General features: G+C 38.1%; 4 protein-coding genes across 11 annotated transcripts in view; 2 read left to right on the top strand and 2 right to left on the bottom strand.

Annotated features, from left to right (window-relative positions):
• The window catches only part of herc1 (HECT and RLD domain containing E3 ubiquitin protein ligase family member 1), a 48,604-nt gene extending 42,780 nt beyond the window's left edge, over window positions 1–5,824 (top strand). For all 8 annotated transcript variants that reach the window (XM_084405499.1, XM_084405498.1, XM_084405494.1 and 5 more), the window contains exons 72-78: window positions 6–175; window positions 303–468; window positions 2,006–2,082; window positions 2,170–2,422; window positions 4,452–4,604; window positions 4,718–5,023; window positions 5,102–5,824. In XM_084405499.1, the coding sequence (XP_084261625.1) occupies window positions 6–175; window positions 303–468; window positions 2,006–2,082; window positions 2,170–2,422; window positions 4,452–4,604; window positions 4,718–5,023; window positions 5,102–5,287 (1,311 nt within the window). In that variant the 3' untranslated portion in view covers window positions 5,288–5,824. The remainder of the gene's footprint in view (window positions 1–5; window positions 176–302; window positions 469–2,005; window positions 2,083–2,169; window positions 2,423–4,451; window positions 4,605–4,717; window positions 5,024–5,101) is intronic.
• Window positions 5,825–6,422: 598 nt separating this feature from the next.
• On the bottom strand, window positions 6,423–13,311 carry aph1b (APH1B gamma secretase subunit). The gene is made up of 6 exons (XM_084405501.1): window positions 12,912–13,311; window positions 12,208–12,378; window positions 8,903–8,976; window positions 8,701–8,823; window positions 8,500–8,627; window positions 6,423–7,350 (listed from the first exon to the last, which is right to left on the bottom strand). The coding sequence occupies exons 1-6, from the start codon at window positions 13,022–13,024 to the stop codon at window positions 7,183–7,185; spliced, it is 777 nt and encodes a 258-aa protein (XP_084261627.1). The 5' UTR covers window positions 13,025–13,311; the 3' UTR covers window positions 6,423–7,182.
• A 156-nt stretch (window positions 13,312–13,467) lies between these two features.
• On the bottom strand, window positions 13,468–18,008 carry slc38a8b (solute carrier family 38 member 8b). The gene is made up of 10 exons (XM_084405846.1): window positions 17,016–18,008; window positions 16,223–16,421; window positions 15,930–16,086; window positions 15,660–15,764; window positions 15,501–15,558; window positions 15,268–15,382; window positions 14,986–15,133; window positions 14,700–14,899; window positions 14,160–14,211; window positions 13,468–13,982 (listed from the first exon to the last, which is right to left on the bottom strand). Exons 1-10 carry the CDS (start codon window positions 17,211–17,213, stop codon window positions 13,880–13,882), a joined length of 1,335 nt encoding a protein of 444 aa, XP_084261972.1. The 5' UTR covers window positions 17,214–18,008; the 3' UTR covers window positions 13,468–13,879.
• A 128-nt stretch (window positions 18,009–18,136) lies between these two features.
• Window positions 18,137–18,949, top strand: exosc6 (exosome component 6; the record flags this gene model as incomplete). The annotated part of the gene is made up of 1 exon (XM_084405848.1): window positions 18,137–18,949. One exon carries the CDS (start codon window positions 18,137–18,139, stop codon window positions 18,947–18,949), a length of 813 nt encoding a protein of 270 aa, XP_084261974.1.
• Window positions 18,950–19,181: the final 232 nt, after the last annotated feature.

The raw sequence follows: 19,181 nt of genomic DNA, 5'->3' as shown, positions 1-19,181 counted from the left end.
TTCAGAGCTGCACGTCACGCTATAATGCAGGTACGTGGGGTATAGTCCAGGGTCAGCTGAGGCCCCTGCTGGCCCCTAGAGTTTACACACTGCCCATGGTGCGCTCCATTGGTAAAACCATGGTGCAGGGGAAGAACTACGGCCCACAGATCACAGTCAAAAGAATATCTACACGGTCAGTCATGTTTTGTACAGAATTGTAACCAGAACACTGTAAATTAAATTCCTAATCTTTGCCCACTTTTCATTAGAGGCAGAATATCTTCATTTTAACATCTTATTTTTTTCTCTTGTTTTCTCAGAGGGAGGAAGTGTAAACCCATCTTTGTGCAGATCGCAAGGCAAGTTGTGAAATTGAACGCATCTGATCTGAGGCTGCCGTCACGAGCCTGGAAAGTCAAGCTGGTGGGGGAGGGGGCAGATGATGCTGGAGGGGTGTTTGACGACACCATCACGGAGATGTGCCAGGTAGGGTGATCCTGATTGTGGGCTATATTAACTAGGGCTGTCGAAAAGAATGCGTCAATTTCTTCAGTTAATATTTTAGATTTAATGCAATAAATGCAGCGTCCTTTTTTTCCCCTTGCTGAAGGAGCTATGCTAATGTCTCCTCACATCCTTTGGATAGTGTTACAGTATTTGTTCACACTATCTGGGTTCTGCTCAACGGCTCCACAAATCAAGAGAGCGGCCGACCGAGGAGGGTCCACAATGTAAAATAAAATTATTATTTAGACAGAGGGAGCTGATATTGACAAAGACAGAAACATCATAAAAGTACCATATGTGACCCTGGATCACAAAGCCAGTCATAAGTCGCACGGGTATATTTGTGGCAGTATACATTGTATGGGTCAAAATTACAGATTTTAAAGGCGTTTTTCCTCAATGTTTCGATTTTTTTTTTTTTTGCATCCTCAGATTCCACATTTTCAATAGTTGTATTTCGGCCAAATATTGTCATATCCTTACAAACCATGCATCAATGGAAAGTTTATTTATTCAGTTTTCAGATGATGTATAAATCTCAATTTCAAAAAGATTGACCCATGTGACTGGTTTTGTGGTCCAGGGTCACATATACACTATATAAAACACAATATATTAAAGGCACATCTAAATGTGAAATTACAATGGGTTTATTTCAAGATTGTTTTAAGTTCACTTAAATTAAACATTTTTTTAAGCCTATTAAATGTTAAAAATGGTGACTGTTAATTATATTTTAATGTTGAATGGATATAATTACTAATTTCCTCCTCAAAAATAAGAAAGAAAAAAAATCCATTTTATAAAGAATATCAGTAGCAATATTGGTATCAGTTGCTGCGTTTCCATTACAGATTTGTGCAAAACTTTTGAGGCGTTCCCATTAACTGATGTTATGCAACTAAAACTTTTTTTTTTTGGACAAAAAAACATTTATTTATTTTACTCGCGATAAGTCATTCCAAAAATCATGGCAACGGATTTTGATAGGTTTACGTATATCCCAGCCACCGCACTAGCCATTATTTTTAATCGAAGGAGACGTAGGTATATTATCCTACTATCCTTTCCAAGGAAAGTCCCTTATACTTGGCAGCAGCTGGATGAGGTGTTTCTGGGTGTTTCTCCCTCCTATCTGCTTCAAGGTCTTGATAAATTGAGGCATTTCTTTGTTATTTAGAATCCAGTATTCCCGTAATACCTTTATCTTTTATGAGTTTAATAAAGAACTCTTGTCTCGTCTTCTGTCCAAACATAACGTGTCATCTTTAAAGAATGATTGACTGTTACGTATGCCATGTGACCTCTAAATGTGAAAAACTGTTTCCATTGCAGTTTTGCGAAATATTCCTTTTTCGAATGGCCTGAAAAACCACCTCATGCGAGCATCATAACTTTTTTTGCGGTATATGGGATTTTTTGCGAAACTAATGTACTATCAACAGCACTCTATTCAAAATGACAAGCATTATGAAAAATGAAAGAGTGTTTAATTGTGGCATGTTGTTCTGTATAGGAGCTGGAGACTGGAGTGGTGGACCTTCTTATCCCTTCTCCCAACGCTTCAGCAGAGGTGGGCTACAACCGAGACCGGTGAGTGGCCACAGACCAACGTCTGAATAATGTATTCCACTAAACTAATAAACTGATCAGGTCGTCTTGAACTTTGTGTGTCCTCAGGTTCTTGTTAAATCCCTCAGCCTGTCTGGAAGAGCACCTGCTGCAGTTCAAGTTTCTGGGTATTCTGATGGGAGTGGCCATCCGCACGAAGAAGCCTCTAGACCTGCATCTCGCTCCAATGGTGTGGAAGCAGCTGTGCTGTATTCCTCTCACCCTTGAGGATCTGGAGGAAGTGGATCTGCTCTACGTACAGACACTCAACAGCATCTTGCACCTGGAGGACAGCGGCATCACAGAGCAGAACTTCCATGAGGTGGAGTGGACGCTCACAAAATACTCGTTTTTACGGTCTTCTTTCTCATAGGGGACATGTGCTCAGTCTAACTCAGTGGTTCTCAACCTGGGGGACAGGCCCCGCAAGATGGCTTAAAATAACTACTAAATATTGGTTTATATTTCATTTAGTTTATTTTAAAGCTTATGTAAGCTGAAATCATATTTCTTATTTTAATTTGTTCTCTCAACAAATTCGATTTTTATTTAAGAACTAGAATTCCCACAGCCTTGGAAAACTATGGAAGCTTGTTTCCGCCACAGAGTGAAAAATAAAAAAGGTAATTGGGACTTTTTAATCTCACAATTCTGACTTTTTTTCTCACAATTGCGAGTTTACATCTCACAATTCTGACTTTTTATCTCTGAATTATGTGATATAAAGTCGCAATTGCAGGTTATAAAGTCACTTAAGTCAGAATTATGAGATATAAACTCGCAATTGCGAGAAATATACAATTCTGAGAAAAAAAGTCAGAATTTCAAGTATATTTCTCGCAATTGCGAGTTTATATCTCATAATTCTGACTTTATAACACGCAATTGTGACTTTATATCACGCAATTTTGACTTAACACACAATTGCGACTTTATATCACGCAGTTCTGACTTTATAACCTGCAATTGCGACTTTATATCATGCAATTCTGACTTTATATCTCCCAATTGTGTATTATAAAGTCAGAATTGTGAGATATAAACATGCAATTCTGAGAAAAAAAGTCAGAATTTCAAGTATGTATATATCTCACAATTCTGACTTTATAATACACAATTGGGAGATATAAAGTCAGAATTGCATGATATAAAGTCGCAATTGCATGTTATAAAGTGAGAATTGTGAGATATAAACTATTCTGAGGTAAAAAAAAAAGTCAGGCTTTTACAGATCTTTATATCTCACAATTCTGAGAAAAAATGTCAGAATTGCAAGATATTAACGCGCAATTCTGTTATAAAGTCAGAATTGCGTGATATAAAGTCGCAATTGCGAGGAAAAAAAGTCCGAATTCTGACTTTATAACACGCAATTGCGACTTTTTCACGCAATTTTGACTTTATATCTCGCAATTCTGACTTAAAGTCGCAATTGCGTGTTATAAAGTCAGAATTGCGAGATATAAAGTCAGAATTGCGAGATATAAAGTCAAAATTGCGTGAAATAAAGTCGCAATTGCGTGTTATAAAGTCAGAATTGCGAGATATAAAGTCAGAATTGCGAGATATAAAGTCAAAATTGCGTGAAATAAAGTCGCAATTGCGTGTTATAAAGTCAGAATTGCGAGATATAAAGTCAGAATTGCGAGATATAAAGTCAAAATTGCGTGAAATAAAGTCGCAATTGCGTGTTATAAAGTCAGAATTCTGACTTTTTTTCTCGCAATTGCGACTTTATATCACGCAATTCTGACTTAATATCTCGCAATTCTGACTTTATATCTCGCAATTCTGACTTTATAACACGCAACTGCGACTTTATTTCACGCAATTCTGACTTTATATCACACAATTTTGAGAAATAAAGTCTGAATTGCAAGATGTAAACTCGCAATTGTGAGATCAAAAGTCGCAATTATCTTTTAAAATGTTTTATTCTGTGGCGGAAACAAACCTGGAAAAGTCATGAAAAAATAACTGAAATTTTACAAAGACATGGAAATATTTCCAATGAATATAAATATTTCCAGTATTTCAAGATGTAATATATTTTATCAGGCAGAACGAAATTATAAGCAAACATATTTTTAAAACTCTTTAAACAAATGACTAGAAAAGTCTCACAAATTCAGCAGTAATAAAAAGTTTAAACCCTTTAATAAAAAGTTAGAACATTCAGTTGTTAAAAAATATGGAATTGAATAATAATAATAATAATAATAATAATAATAATTTTTTTAACAAATATTATTTTTATTATTATTATTATTATTATACATATGGTTTGTAATATTTATATTAGTATTTATAGTTTCTGTAAATTAAAAGTTGTTTTCCCCCTTTTTTAATAGATGATTCCACTGGATTCATTTGTTGGCCAAAGTGCTGATGGGAAAATGGTTCCCATCATCCCTGGAGGAAACAGCATACCACTGACCTTTTTTAATAGGAAGGAGTATGTAGAGCGTGCCATTGAGTATCGCCTGCATGAAATCGATCGCCAGGTGTGTTGAAGTCAAAACGGGTGTATGCTTTCCTCAAATATGTGGGAGTGTATCTACACCTAGAACTGTCTTGTCAGCTGATCCTGTTATTCATCTCTTGTTTGGCGCGGTAGGTGGGGGCGGTGCGAGAGGGCATGTCCTGGATCGTGCCTGTCCCCTTGCTCTCCTTACTAACAGCGCGGCAGCTGGAGCAGATGGTCTGCGGGCTGCCGGAGATCAGCGTGGAGGTTCTGAAGAAGGTGGTCCGGTACCGGGAGGTGGATGAGCAGCAGCAGCTGGTCCAGTGGTTCTGGCAGACACTGGAGGAGTTCTCCAACGAGGAGAGAGTGCTCTTCATGCGCTTCGTCTCGGGACGCTCACGTCTGCCAGCTAACACTGCTGATATATCCCAGAGGTTCCAGATCATGAAGGTGGACCGGGTAAGAATGTCGCCGTGTTTTTATGGATGAACAGGCATTTGAGTTTATGTACTAATGTTTGTCTCTGCTCTCTTTCAGCCGTACGACAGTCTTCCCACTTCTCAGACGTGCTTCTTCCAGCTCCGTCTCCCACCTTACTCTAGCCAACCCGTCATGGCGGAGAGGCTGCGTTATGCTATTAATAACTGCCGTTCTATCGACATGGACAACTACATGCTGTCCCGCAACGTGGACAATGCAGAGGGGTCTGACACAGATTACTGACCTTACGTGCACACATAAACAGTGTACACTGTTAGGACTCAGTTTAGTATTCGGTGCAGGCTTTTATAATTTTTATGATTACATATACATCTTAAACACATAATCAAGTGGTTTTATTTCACCTTTTATTTCTTAGCAATTAAGCAAAGCTTGGGTGGGCCGCACAATCTGTTTACACACATGTACACACTCGCACGTGTGTTGATTGTATATTCTTTCTCTTTACTTTAAAGCACAGTCTTTCGCCACTATTCATTTTTTGGCTCTGCCTTTTTTTCAGGATATTCTGCATGAAAGTGTTTTTATTTAAAAAAAAAAAAAAATGTATAGAATGACAAAAAATACAAATATTGTACATTGTGTATAATGCTTCATTAGGAAATTGTTTTACATGAGTATCTGTATTTATTTGAATTTTTTTGAATCGCCTACACCAGATTTCTTATGTCAGATGCAATAAATGTTTGAATCTGAAACTGCATTTTTGATATATTATTGGTCACAAATTAAAAAATGTAAATAAGGGGGAAAAAAAAAGTAAGGTCAGTAAGGTTTTTTTATTTGATACTTTTATTCAACAAGGATGCATTAAATTGATCAAACATGACAAATCTTTTGTTACAGTTTTTTTTTTTTAATAAATGCTGTTCTTCTGAGTTCTATTTATCAAAGAATCTTGAAAAATTTCAGGAAAAAAAGTTTCATAATTTCCACAAAAATATTCAGCACAACCATTTCCAACACATACATAGAACTGTTTCTTGAGCGCCAAATCAGCATGCATAGAATGATTTCTGAAGGATCACGTGATACTGGAGTAATGTGATGGCAAAGCTGAATCAACCAAGGAATAAATTCCATTTTAAAATATATAAAAATAGAAAACTGTTATTTAAGATTGTAATATTTCACAATATTACCCATTCAAATAAATGCAGCCTTAGTAAAAACGCTCTAGCTCGTATTTCAGAAATTCAGAAAACCTTTTTAGAACTCAATCTTATATGAGATTGGGGGGTTAAATCATGATTTGATACATCAGGAATGAATTCCCAGCTTCTTTACAAATACGCCCAGAATTCTTTTTTTATTCAGAACAAAATGCACATGAAAGAAAGAATACAATTACAATGGATTCAAGCTCAACCTACTTTATTAATGAATAATGTCATATGTCTTAAAAGGAAACTAAAAGCATATGAGTCCAATAAAAGTGACATCTAAACCGATACCACTGTACTGACCCCACTTAGGTTTTAAAATCATTCGTGGTCCTTGCATTGCTCATTTAAGCCCAAGCAATTTAAATGCATTTAAGTACCACTGGGATGGCGATACACTGGAAAATTAAACTGCTGCCCTAGGGAGGGTTGAGGAGGATATTTTAAAAGACAAGATTACAGAATTAAAAGGACAGCCCAACGCCACGCTCCAGAGAATTCGAGATCTGTTCTAAGACTCATGACATGATATTAGCAGATGATTTGAACCTAATTGGACAGTTAAACAAAATACAAGGGAGAAACCCTGACAAATAAACTATTTAAATGCCAAACCTATACAAGACCTCATTTAAAATCTGCTACAGAGGAAAGAATCACATATGAAAGCAGCTCTAGACATAATTCTTTAGTATAAAACACACACACAATCTCTTGTCTTTTACATGGTTTCAGTGTCTCTCTCACACACAGAACATGAGGTACAGAACAGAAAACAAAAGAGGAGGTAATTACAGAAAGTGCAAGATCTGCAGACTGATCTGAAATTCCTGTTACTCGGCAACCAACTACCTAGACCATAAGCCTCCCAGAGTCCAGGGCTGCTGGCCGTGTCGTCGGCCAACTGGCTCAGTGAGCCGGTCTTTGGAGTAAGTCCTGTTTGTAGTTGATGGGTTATCTGGGCCTGTGATTGGCCAGCAGGAAGTCTTTATCTTTACAGGTAAGGCAGAGTTTGAGGTTCCTCAAAGATCCTCCAGCACACAAGTACGCCCAGGCCGCCATGACAGACAGTATGATGTAGGTCGGGATCAGACTGCCTTGATAGTGTGGGTTCACAAATGTCTGTGGGGGTGAAAAAAAAAGAAAGAACCAATGTCTCACACGATGCACTTGTGATCATAGAGTCAGCTGTATTAGTCGTGTTTGTTGCGATTCTCTGAGTAATGCATTACTAGTGCAGGGTTTCTTAAGTTGATGAAAAGCTAATAATTGAATCAAATGTAAAATTATATTATAAGTAAATGTGGCTGCACTTGCACTACTAATTGAAATAAACTGAAATAGTGCCAGTTTGGTGCAAGTATAAAATCAAAGACTGCGATTTAGATAGTCTGTTGCGCTGCATGTTTCAGATTGAAGAGCGGCACTGTGTTAAACGTGCAGCTTACTGTGTTTTCAGCTTCAGTAAATGCTGCTTCTCACCAACTACATCTCTGTATGTGCACTGTGCAGTAAGTTTAATAATATGCATTTCGGGCATGAACGGTGTCGGGCACATCGGGTGTGCTACTTTATTTAGACATTCACACAATTAAAAAAAATATTATTATTAATATGGTATATTAGCACTAATTTGCAGTGTCAAAAATGAATAGGTCTATATTTATGACATTTTTTATTTATTTTTTACAGGACAACTGTAATTACAACTGTAATATTTATATGTCTTATATATTTTTATAATAACAATGAAAACAATATAATATTAATAATAAACAACCCTATATATGTGCAGCCCTATACATAATTTTAAAATCAAAACAAATCAAAACAGGGCTATTATCGTTAACTAAAATTAAAACTATTAAAAACATCTCAGTTAATTGAAATAAATAAATATTAGTTGAAAATAAACGTAGAAATGTTGCCTTGGCAATCAACTAAATTAACTAAAAAACTAAAATTAACTAAAACTAAAATAAACATAAATTGAACCTACATAGCAATATTTATAAAAAAAAAAAGTACACTGCAATAAAAGCTAAATAATTATTAAACTATAATAAAACTAAAATAACACAAACTAAAAAAGTTTTATGTTTACTTGCATGTCATGTGACCATTAACCAACGTCAGAAAACCATGAACATGCGAATGTGACGTTGAATTATTGAAGTATTAACTTAAAATCTCAGGGGATACTTCAAGAAAATATTTTACATCTTAGGGGTCCAGCTGAAAAAGTTTACTGTATGATGTGTGTTGACTTACCAGGCATGATACTATAAGATGACTGATGACCACAGCTCCAAGAGCCCACCATCTCTGTCGCTCACACGCCTCGAAGAAAACAACCCCCCAGAACATATGCAGCAAGATAATGGCCAGTGTCATAAAGGCTGAGGAGGAAAAGCACACCATGAACGTCTGATATCATTCTCTGGGTTTAATCACAAGCTGCCATCTCATTACCTGAGGATATGAAGTAATGCTGAGGGTCACCATGAATACCGACAGTTCCTGGACCCAAGGCGTCCGAGAGTATGTTGACCACAGAGAACGCACCACTCATGAAGCCAAAGCCCAGACCTGATACTGCAAACCAGTGACACACAGTTAAACAAACATCGGCTGTTTATTGCACTACTAGGAGAGGCATGTGATGGACGTTTACCATAAGCTAGCTGCCGCATGGAGATGGGCATTGTGTCCTCCTGACTGAGCGTCAACAGCCCTTCATTTGCTTTCCTGAGAGATACGAGAACAGATATTAACAACCACCCTCCTACGCAACACCAACACTGAATGCCAATGTGAATCACTGACGTAATCTTTTAGTTATTTAAAGACACCATGAAACCTGATGAGGACTTTTTTAAAGAAGTTAATCCTTTCATTAAAAAAAAAAATCAAAATAAACACCGTTCTTTTGGATTTTATCAATCAAATTGTCCTAAAAACATGCATCATGGTTTCAACAAAAATATTGATAATAATAAGAAATGTTTCTTGAGCATCAAATCAGCATATTAGAATGATTTCTGAAAGATCACGTGACACATAAGACTGATGTACAGTGCGTGCAGAATTATCAGGCACGTTGATTTTTTCCAGTCACACATTACCAATTTCAAACCACATTAATCTTAATAACTACTATTAATTTTGTATTTAATCATTTATAAGTGATATATAATTGTTCATGAAGGCTGGATATGAAAACGCCTTATATTCAGGTGTGCATAATTATTATTAGGCACGTTTTCTTTCGCAGATAAAATAAGCCAAAAAAGAGATTTAACTCAGACTGAAAAGTCAAAAATGATTAAATGCCCATGAGAAGGATGCAATAGTAGAAATTGCAGTTAAGGCATGACCATTGGACAGTGAAATGCTCAGTGGGTCAGACAAAAACAGGTGGAGAAGAAAAGACACATGTTAACTGCAAAAGAATAAAGAATTAAGTGTGAAAGCATCAGGAACCCTTTAGTCTCCAGCGCCACCAAAGTTTTGGGAGTTCTTTTTTAGTCCATCTCTGCCAAACGGACTTCAGGGTAGGAGATGGACTAAAAATTGACTTCCAAAACTTACTGCCAGATTCTGGAAGATGAATTCTTCAAACAGTGGTACAAGAGGATGTGGTGCTGGACTGGTCCTTCAAGAGTCACTCTCAATCAGTCTGTCTATAAAGCCTATAATAAAACAGTCTTCATGTATTTTACTACACTTCAGCTTGTGATTCTTATTAGGTGGGGGTCATTTTTTAGGATTCTTTACCTAACCTAAGTCTCTGAGATCCTGACACCTTGCACTTCTGGAGACTCCAGGTAGGTTGAAGTTCTAGAAAATGGTGGTGCTGGAGACTAAAGGGTCCCTGATGGTTTCACACTTAATTCTTCACCTTAATTCTTTTGCAGTTAACATGTGTCTTTTCTTCTCCACCTGTTTTTGTCTGACCCTGCTGACCCAATGAGAATTTCACTGTCCAATGGTCATGCCTTAACTGCAATTTCTACTATTGCATCCTTCTCATGGGCATTTAAAGGTCCCATATTGTACACCTTTCTGAAGTTTTATTTTAGGTTGTGATGTCATTAAGAATATATATTTGCGGTATAAGTACCAAAAACCATCCCAATATATTTGTATAGCTCCTTTCTCAGGAGCTCTGCTAGAACAGGTCGATTTTGGCCTGTCTAATTAATATTCATGAGCCTCTCTTCTGATTGGCCTGTTGTTTTCTGAGTGACGCACGGCCAGGCCAACCACAGGTAACTAGGGTCATGCATGCTGTAGCCTGCAGTGGCATGTTGATGCTCACAAGCAAGGTAAATAAAACACCTGTAATGATGGACGTTGCTGAGGGAAATGTTCGAGCCGGATTCAGACTCTGAATCGGCGACGACAGGAGACAAACAACCACCTCACTTTCGGCATTATTGTAAGAGTATTATGATTACCATTACATCAATGCTGCACGCAGATTTAACGTTAACGCAAATTTAAACTGTCTGTAAAGAAACTCAAGACTTTTTTTTTGGTCAAATTCGATTTAAATCTCCGAAATATGTACGTACTACGTTAATAGCTAGTTATACATTGATTTTGAAACACTTAACTGCTTTATAATATGTAACGTTAGCAGACAGACACCGAATGCAGTAATCTATGTAGCTATTGCTTTCCTACTGATACAGTGAGTTGACGTGCTACAATTTCTTTTACAATGTTACTTTTTTCTGGCTCTGAACTGAGCCTGATCGACGAAGCAGTCACTTGTGAACTGTGCAGAACAGACGGTTAAGTTTGAACTAAATTGCTGTGGCGTTTCTGAATAAATAAACATTAGCCACTGTTCTCTTATATTAATGTTGTTCGGAAGCCTGTGCAATGATGTAGTTTCCTGACAGTGGGCAGTGCTCCGGGTGGACACTGAGCAGTTCTGACGTCACATTTATACGGAAGTCACAACGGCTTGTGAAAAGGCACAGCTACTTTATGCAGGCTGTTTGCATTTGTCTGTGGATTGACTGTTTTGAAACTTACATGGTAGTTTCATAGCCCCTAGACCTCTGTTATCATGAAAAAAGCCAGGAAATGTCAGTTTTGACAATATGGGACCTTATAAAAATTATTTGGGACTTTTCAGTCTGAGTGAAATCTCTTTTTTGGCTTATTTCATCGGTAAAAGAAAACGAACCTAATAATTACGCACACCAGACTATTAGGCATTTTTAATTTCCAGCCTTCATGAACAATTATAAATGATTAAATACAAAATGAATAGTAGTTATTAAGATTAAGGTGGTTTTAAATGAGTAAAATGAGACTGGAAAATAAATATGATCAGAAAATCAACGTGCCTAATAAATCTGCACGCACTGTAATGACTACGAAAACTCAGCTTTGCAATCACAGGGAAAAATGCATTTTGAAGTTATTTTAAATTATAATAATATTTCACAATATCACTCTTTATAGTGTATTTTGAATTAAACAAAGGCAGCCTTGGTGAGCATAACAGACTTCTTTCAATTTTTTAAATACTGACACCAAACTTTTGAATACCGCCTTTCTCTTCTTTTTTTTTTTTTTTTGGGAGGTTTTGAGGTTAGAAATTATGTTTAGTTATGTCATAGCCATGAACCATGATTCACTACTTATTGGTCAGTTGCAGGTGAGGGACATTTTGATTCTAGAGAGCATTTGATTGGACAAAAATCTATCTAGTGCAACATGAGTCGTCATAAATATTTTTGCTTCCATTCCCACAGAAGAGAAAGAAATGTGTATACCTAAAGGTGAATTTTTGTTTGCGTTGATGTGTAAACTAGCATATAAACGAACACAAAACACAGCCATGCCACTTAAATGTTACATCAATGCAGTTAATGCTCAAGAACACGATATCCTGTTATATTTAGGCTTATTGATTATGCATCTCCTTTCAAACAAGCAAAATGGATGGTTAATTCTTACTTCAGCAATCTGTAGTAACCATATCTGAAAGCCTCCTGAAGCAGAACAGAGAGCACGACTCCAAAAATGAGCAGCCCTCTCTGCTGAGTGGCACTGTTCTTGTTGCTGATCTGAACTGTGATGAACCACACAAGAGAGGACAGCAGCAGAGACACCAGCCAGAAGAACGCCCTAAAACAAACACAATCATCTTACAAACACTGTAAGTTAGGGCTTCCCCATTCCATTGCTGGTTAGCGCTCTTAAAGGAGCAGCACAGCCACAAATGTCCCTGTTGTTCCCCATGCTACAGTTCAAAAGTTTGGTGTTTCTGAAAGAAGTATCTTATGCTCACAACACAAGGATGCATTTATTCTATCACAAATACAGTAAAATGTGAAATATTTGGATCAATTTAATGCTGAATAAAAGTATTAATTTGTTTAAAAATTAAACCCCAAACTTTTGAACAGTAGTGTTTTTTTTGTGTGTGTGTGTGTGTGTGTGAACTATTCCTTTAAATATCTTAAGATTTCAAAACTTCTTCATTAAAGTTGCGTGAGTTTGTCATGTTTTAATAGTATTCCAAATAAGCTTGAGATCCTAGTGATTTCACTAAAGCAGCAGAAGTGAAGGGCAGTTCTCAGCCCAGATGAAGTGCTGTAACGTTATTGTATCACGGGACTTTCAGCCACACTAAGCCGCACATCTGCCCTGATACTCACCCTGCTATGAGGAAGATCACACGCAGCGGGTCCCGGGCGATTGTAAACAGAAACAAACTGATGGCCGGGCCGAAAGCGATGAACGTACAGCCGAAAAACACCGCCACTGTCATGATGGAGCTCGGCTAACCTGCTAATTCAATCAATAACTACCACTTCACCCTCAGACGCTATCAACACACTCCATCCATGAGAGTCATACGGCTGTCAATCGGTTCGTATAAGCAACATAGAACAACAATTATGGAAGCATTTATTGTACCCGTTTTCTTCGAAATAGGTTAAGAGGGTTCAGCGCAGCGCTTGAAACAGAGTTCAGCACAACGGCTAAGGTTACTTCCGGTTCCTAGTCATGTGACCTCGTGTGTTTCGGAGTCATATCAGTTTTCTTACCGCACCCACTGATTTCCTTTTCTTACCACCATTATTTAACCATCCTTTTGTCCTATGAAACTTGACACACATTTAAACCTATTTTGAAAGCCTATTTTTTAAACTCTTGATTACAGTAGCCAACGATAGGTCTATCACCCTGAGACATTTAAAATGTGTTTTTATCTTCATAGTTTATTCAATTTCTCTCACATTTAGACAAAATGTTAATTCACTTTAATAAGTTATTACAAATATTAAGAATTACTGTGTTGAACATTAGCATTCATACTCTCCATTATTATCCAAACAGTTTACAGTCATTCCCATATAATGCATTTGAAAAAAAATGTATTCTTGTCCACAATATAATAAATACAGCATATAAGCAAGAATCCTCCTGTGCATTGTCTTAGCCACACAAAAATAAATAAATAAAACTGAGCAGTAACAGTACTGTGGAGACATTTTCTTCTAAAAGTACGTATAGTTGCCACTCATCCTCAGTTTGAAGTATCATAATGTTTATCATCCATCAATCAAATGTATAGACATTTTTTCTGAGGCAATGATATTGCAAATTATGATGAAGAAGATTAAAACTTGTGCATCAACTCCATAACAGCTATAGTTGTGCTTTGGCCAAAGATAAAAGCTCCAGTAATGACAGTGACCACACCCCAACCTGTCAAGAAGATTCTGAAAGAAACAAACAAAATGATAGAGGGAAAGTGTGTATAAGACAGAGAAAGTGATTTAAATCAATGCTTAGAAGTGCCATCAATATATGATGAAAAATAATGTGGTCATCAATTTAATTTTCCTGGCTGTTTCCTCTGGTTTCTTTACACATAAGACAACATAGATGTTACGCACCTCATCCTGGGATTTATAGGTTCTGTCTGCATGGCAAAAATGAGGCACAGTCCTGCAAAAAGTCAGCTTGGTCAATGCCATTTCATGGTCTATTTGTGACTTCTATTTCAAATAAATGCTTTAAATTCATCAAAGAATCTGCAGTTTCCTTAGAAATATTAAATAACCTCAATATTATTGACATTGATGATAATAAAGAATAAAGATATGTTTCTTGAGCTACAAATCAGTGTATCAGAATGATTTCTGAAGGATCATGTGACACTGAAGACTGGAGTAATGATGCTGAAAATTCAGCTTTGCCATCACAGGAGTAAATTACATTTTAAAATACATTTAAATAGAAAGGTTATTTTAAATTGTAATAATATTTCACAATATTACAGTTTTTACTGTATTTTTTATCCAATAAATGCAGCCTTGTTGAGCATCATTTCAAAAACATTAAGAAATCTTACCAACCCCAAACTTTTGAATGGTAGAGTATGTGTGCATGCTTGTGAGTTGGTGGGATTGTGATTGTTCCATTGAGTGTCTCACCAGGAAAGATAAATATAAAGAAGGCACTAATTCCCCCGATTACGCTGATGACCTCACTCATGTCTGGTACACAGATGGCGATGAGAAGAGTCACAGTGATCCAGAGAAGCGTTAGTATCAGACGGCACCGACTCTCAAACACAGACGTCATTATGGCCCGTCTTTCCCAAAAGCGCAATATCTGTGTTAGAATCACTGACCTGTGAACAAGACATTGACACATGAGTGTGTATACACAGTGTGTGTGTGCAGTGAGCTATGCACATTTATTTGTAGTTTACAGTACCTTCCCAAAAGCAAAATTATAGGATAGATGGTGATGATCGAAATCCCAAACAGCAGCCTAGCAATAATCATCACTACATCATTTCCAGGATATGACATCAGGATATCTGAGGCTACTTCCCGTCCAAATGTAAGAAAACCAAACACACCTGCCATATTGCAACCAAGTGTCAAGTCTCTCAGTTTAAGACAAAAACTCACTGGAAAATATTTATTATAATAATACAGGTAGCTAATGCTCTACAAATATGTGCATATCATAGAGTATAGTGATTTGACTCACCTGTGAGAGTATAAATAAGCAGGCAGAAAATCATAGATGTGACTGAGATGAAAACCCAATGTGTAATATTTTTGTTTTCCATGCTGCTGTAGATTGCAATACAAGCTTCATGACACTGTAATATAAATAATGATTACAGTGTGTGAGCTTTGAGCAATCCTAATGGTCAAAAGTACTACAGAGAAAGTTGCAAATAGTGCACCAGTGATGTAAAGAAAGAAATAGAATCTGACCTGGAAACCAAAACAGATGGTAGGAACCACACTGAACATGGAGGCCAATGAGTCCAATCTGTTACAAACACAAGAACCAGAATAAACCACTGATATGAACAATGTATGCATGCATTGCACACAACTTAACGGCAAACGTGTGCATATAGCTAAACTCACCCTTGACTGTGCACAGGTGTGAGGTCTGCTGTCTGCTCATCTTTTAAATAATACTTTGCAATTACAGCTACACTCAGGTATGTAGCAGCCAGAGTTCCCATTACACTGGCAATTAAACATAAAGAAACGTTAAGAGATCAGAGATAATGATAGATACAGCAGCTCAGAAGTGGAAGAGCAAAGGAACTATGCAGTCCTTGTCACTCAGACCTGTGTTTGCTGATGGTATAAAAATATTTCACACAGATTTATGGTCAGCTTTCAACGCACCTGGTGTATTTCTGGATGCCGATCTCTTTGGGAATAGAGAGTGGAAGGACGATAATGAAGCACATGAGAAAGAGTGCAAAACGGTGATCTGTGTACCAGTGATATGGCATCTCTCCTTCTGTGTTTCCCGTCACTGTCTCATACAGAGACAGACACACTGAAACACACAAACAAGGGGAAAAATATCTCTTTGTTTCATTGTTATGTGTATATATACACATTTGTCTGTTACGGTTCCTCACACTGAATCATAATGAGTCTGACTCATATTGAACCACACACATGCAACTTACATTTATCCAGCTGATCCTGCACAACCACCAAAAAGGCCACAGAGATCATGAAGAGGTTGAAAACAAAGCAGATCTCGCACAGATGGCCGATCCTCTGTCCGCACACCTCTCGCACCACATCGTGATACGTGTTCTGCCGACTGATTGATGAGGCATAGCCAAGAATGACCAACCCACTTATCAGAAATACCAGAGACACCTGAGAAAGGGAGAAAGATGTTAAATTGCTTTAAACCCCACAATCTACACATTCTTTTTCAGCTGTATCCACATTAGCACTTCCGTGTAAGGTTTACGTGGGATCTTTCTTTGCTAAAGGGTTTCATGATCATTAAAGACCGGTTTTTTTTTCTGAAATACCTACCGCCTTCCATTTCATTAGTGGCACATTGTGAATAACAGCATCACATTCTCACTCTAATGTGAAAGATACAGACAGAATATAACAGAATATAAACTATGCATTTCTACATCTCAAAAGATGATTGACTGAAAAATAGCCTATACAAGAAACCATAATATAGGGCAAGTTATCAGTGCTTTAAGAATATGTAACATTTGCTTTAATATAAAGTAATCTTTACATTAAATCTTAATCTAAAATTAAGATGAAACAATATCACTTCTACTTTGCTCTCTGCTGGACAAAACTATGACAAACCAGCCTTAGCTTGTTTGTTGGCCTTAGCTGGTCACTCAGACAAGGTTTTTTGATTGTTTTTAGGATCATACCTGTGCTATTGCCCTAAAGTAGCCTAACTGAGTCTTATTTGTAGGAATGTTAACAACGCACCATCTCCACACTGATGGCTGTGCTCACGCCGCCGGCCTTTTCAAAAGCCCATGGAAAGTTAAGGAGTCCCGCGCCGAGGGCAGATTTAAGCATGATGAAAATGGCCCCAAATGAGCCCAGCCGCGGGACGTCCGAACCCCGTGCAGGTTTGGATAGCAGACTGATGCTGCGAATACTCTCCCGGGCCAGTTCCTCCATGCTCAGTATGTAAAGACAAAAACAATGCAAGAAGCTTCTCTCAGTAGCCTAATAATGGAGCGTTATGAGTCCAATGCATCCGCACTTGTCTGCGGTAAAACCGCTATTTAGTAGGCTATAGCGAGTGAGGCTGTCCCAAGTAAGACCCCCTTAAAAATGTCATCCCAAGGTGAGAAATATTGTAAAGCCTTGCTAGCGTTTGAAACGGTGGGTTCCGAGTCTAAATGATGTCTCCTCTACAGATGCATGTTAAGAGGAATGTGCTTCTGATTTCACACATGAGTGACAGCAACTGCCTTATCAAATGAGAGCTGCTTTTAGTCTAGAATAGCAGGAATTCACGTCAGGACGGTGTTATTTTCTAACGAGAAACACTGCGGCTAAATTCAATTAGTGCTCGTCTTGTGACCCTGTTCGAACCCTTTGAGCAAATATTCATTTGCAGCGCTCACTTGAGGCGCGTGTCTGTGACGTTATACTTTTTCGCGTTATTTAGCCTACATTTCTTTCTTTTTGAAATAAATTAAATAACACTTATTCACTGCATACTATAATTCGGATTTAAAAAATCTAGAAATATGAAGCTATCAATAAAAATTGATGTGGCGCTCCACAAAGCAAATTTAAACTAAAAACAAATCAAAGAAATAGAACTTCACAAACAAACTCAGTGTTGTTACATATGTGTGTGAGGCGGTTTTTGAAAATGTGAATTATGTGCAACAAAATATAACTTTGAAATGAAACAACCCACACTGCCCTATCTCGAAATCCCGCTGTGTGTCATGTCACGCCTATGCGACAGATGGCGGTAGAGCAAAACCAGCAGTGTCCTGTCCCATACAGTTGATTCATAGAACAAGAACTGAACGTTCTTCGCTCCTGAAAAGTTGTGTTTCAATAAACACGTGGGTTTATTGAAAATGCCGTTTGACACAAGACGTATCCGTGGACCGGAGGAGTCGCAGTCCCCGCTGCTTTTTCTTTCCCCAGACAAAGTCCCCGAGGCCAGCAGTAGACAGGGCGTCCGAGGGAATGGAGATGTGCGGCCAGTGTTTGCGCGCTGCGGGCTGGTCAGCCAGGCGAAGGGCTCTGCGTACCTCGAGGCTGGAAACACCAAGATCATATGCTCGGTGTACGGACCGAGAGAAATTGAACGTAAGGACGAAACAGACATGAAAACCGGTCGCCTTATTTGCGACTTCAGGCTCGCGCCGTTTTCCTGTTCGAAACGGGGTGCCTGGATCCAAGGCAGCGAGGAACGAGATCTGTCCGCGACTCTGCTCGAGAGTTTGCAGCCAGGAGTTTGCCTCCACAGATACCCACGCTCGCAGATTGAGGTTAATGTCATCGTTCTGGAGAATGACGGCTCGATTCTTGCACATGCGGTGACCTGCGCCTCTATGGCCCTGGCGGATGGCGGTATTGAAATGTATGATGTGGTGTTGGGTTGTTCGCTGCGACAGAATGGAAACACGTGCCTCGTTGACCCATCACATTCAGAGGAGTGTGGGAGCTGGCAGGAGGGATACGGGGAGAATCGGGGATGTGTCACCGTTGCTCTGCTTCCCAATCTGAATCAAGTGTCTGGTCTGAATGCGGACGGGGAGATGCGGGAAGACACACTGACTGATGCTGTGAGAACCTGCCTGGACGGCTGTCACAAACTCTATCCTGTGGTACAGCAAGCGCTGACGAGGGCTGTGAAGAGGAAAGCTCCTCCACCTGAGAAATAGACTGGTTTGCCAGGATCTTAAAGTTTTTGTTATTTTCTTTTGAGGGAAATAAAATTGTAAAAGTGAATATATTGTTTGTGCATGCATTGCTTATCAAAATGTCTACACTTGTGTAAAAATGTAGTACCAATTAAATACAGTATCTTCAGTTGCAAATATATTTTCTTATCTTTTATTTTTTCACTGCACAAGTGTTGATGGTTTTCTATTCAGTAAGTACATTTGCAAATAT

The sequence above is a fragment of the Rutilus rutilus genome (assembly GCF_951802725.1).
Source record: "Rutilus rutilus genome assembly, chromosome: 3".
NCBI classification, from domain to species: domain Eukaryota; kingdom Metazoa; phylum Chordata; class Actinopteri; order Cypriniformes; family Leuciscidae; genus Rutilus; species Rutilus rutilus.
The sequence above is the reverse complement of the archived record's forward strand: the minus strand, read 5'-3'. Positions and strand labels throughout refer to the sequence as shown.

Excerpts from the sequence above, each read along its gene's own strand:
- aph1b (XM_084405501.1), bottom strand. The coding sequence starts at position 13,024 with ATGACAGTGGCGGTGTTTTTCGGCTGTACGTTCATCGCTTTCGGCCCG. Across the intron at positions 12,379-12,911 it reads GTGATCTTCCTCATAGCAGG|GGCGTTCTTCTGGCTGGTGT; the intron begins GTGAGTATCAGG and ends TGTTTGTTTTAG. Across the intron at positions 8,628-8,700 it reads GCATTACTTCATATCCTCAG|CCTTTATGACACTGGCCATT; the intron begins GTAATGAGATGG and ends TTTCCTCCTCAG.
- slc38a8b (XM_084405846.1), bottom strand. The coding sequence starts at position 17,213 with ATGGAGGAACTGGCCCGGGAGAGTATTCGCAGCATCAGTCTGCTATCC. Across the intron at positions 15,765-15,929 it reads GGCATCCAGAAATACACCAG|TGTAATGGGAACTCTGGCTG; the intron begins GTGCGTTGAAAG and ends TTTAATTGCCAG. Across the intron at positions 15,559-15,659 it reads ACACCTGTGCACAGTCAAGG|ATTGGACTCATTGGCCTCCA; the intron begins GTGAGTTTAGCT and ends TGTTTGTAACAG.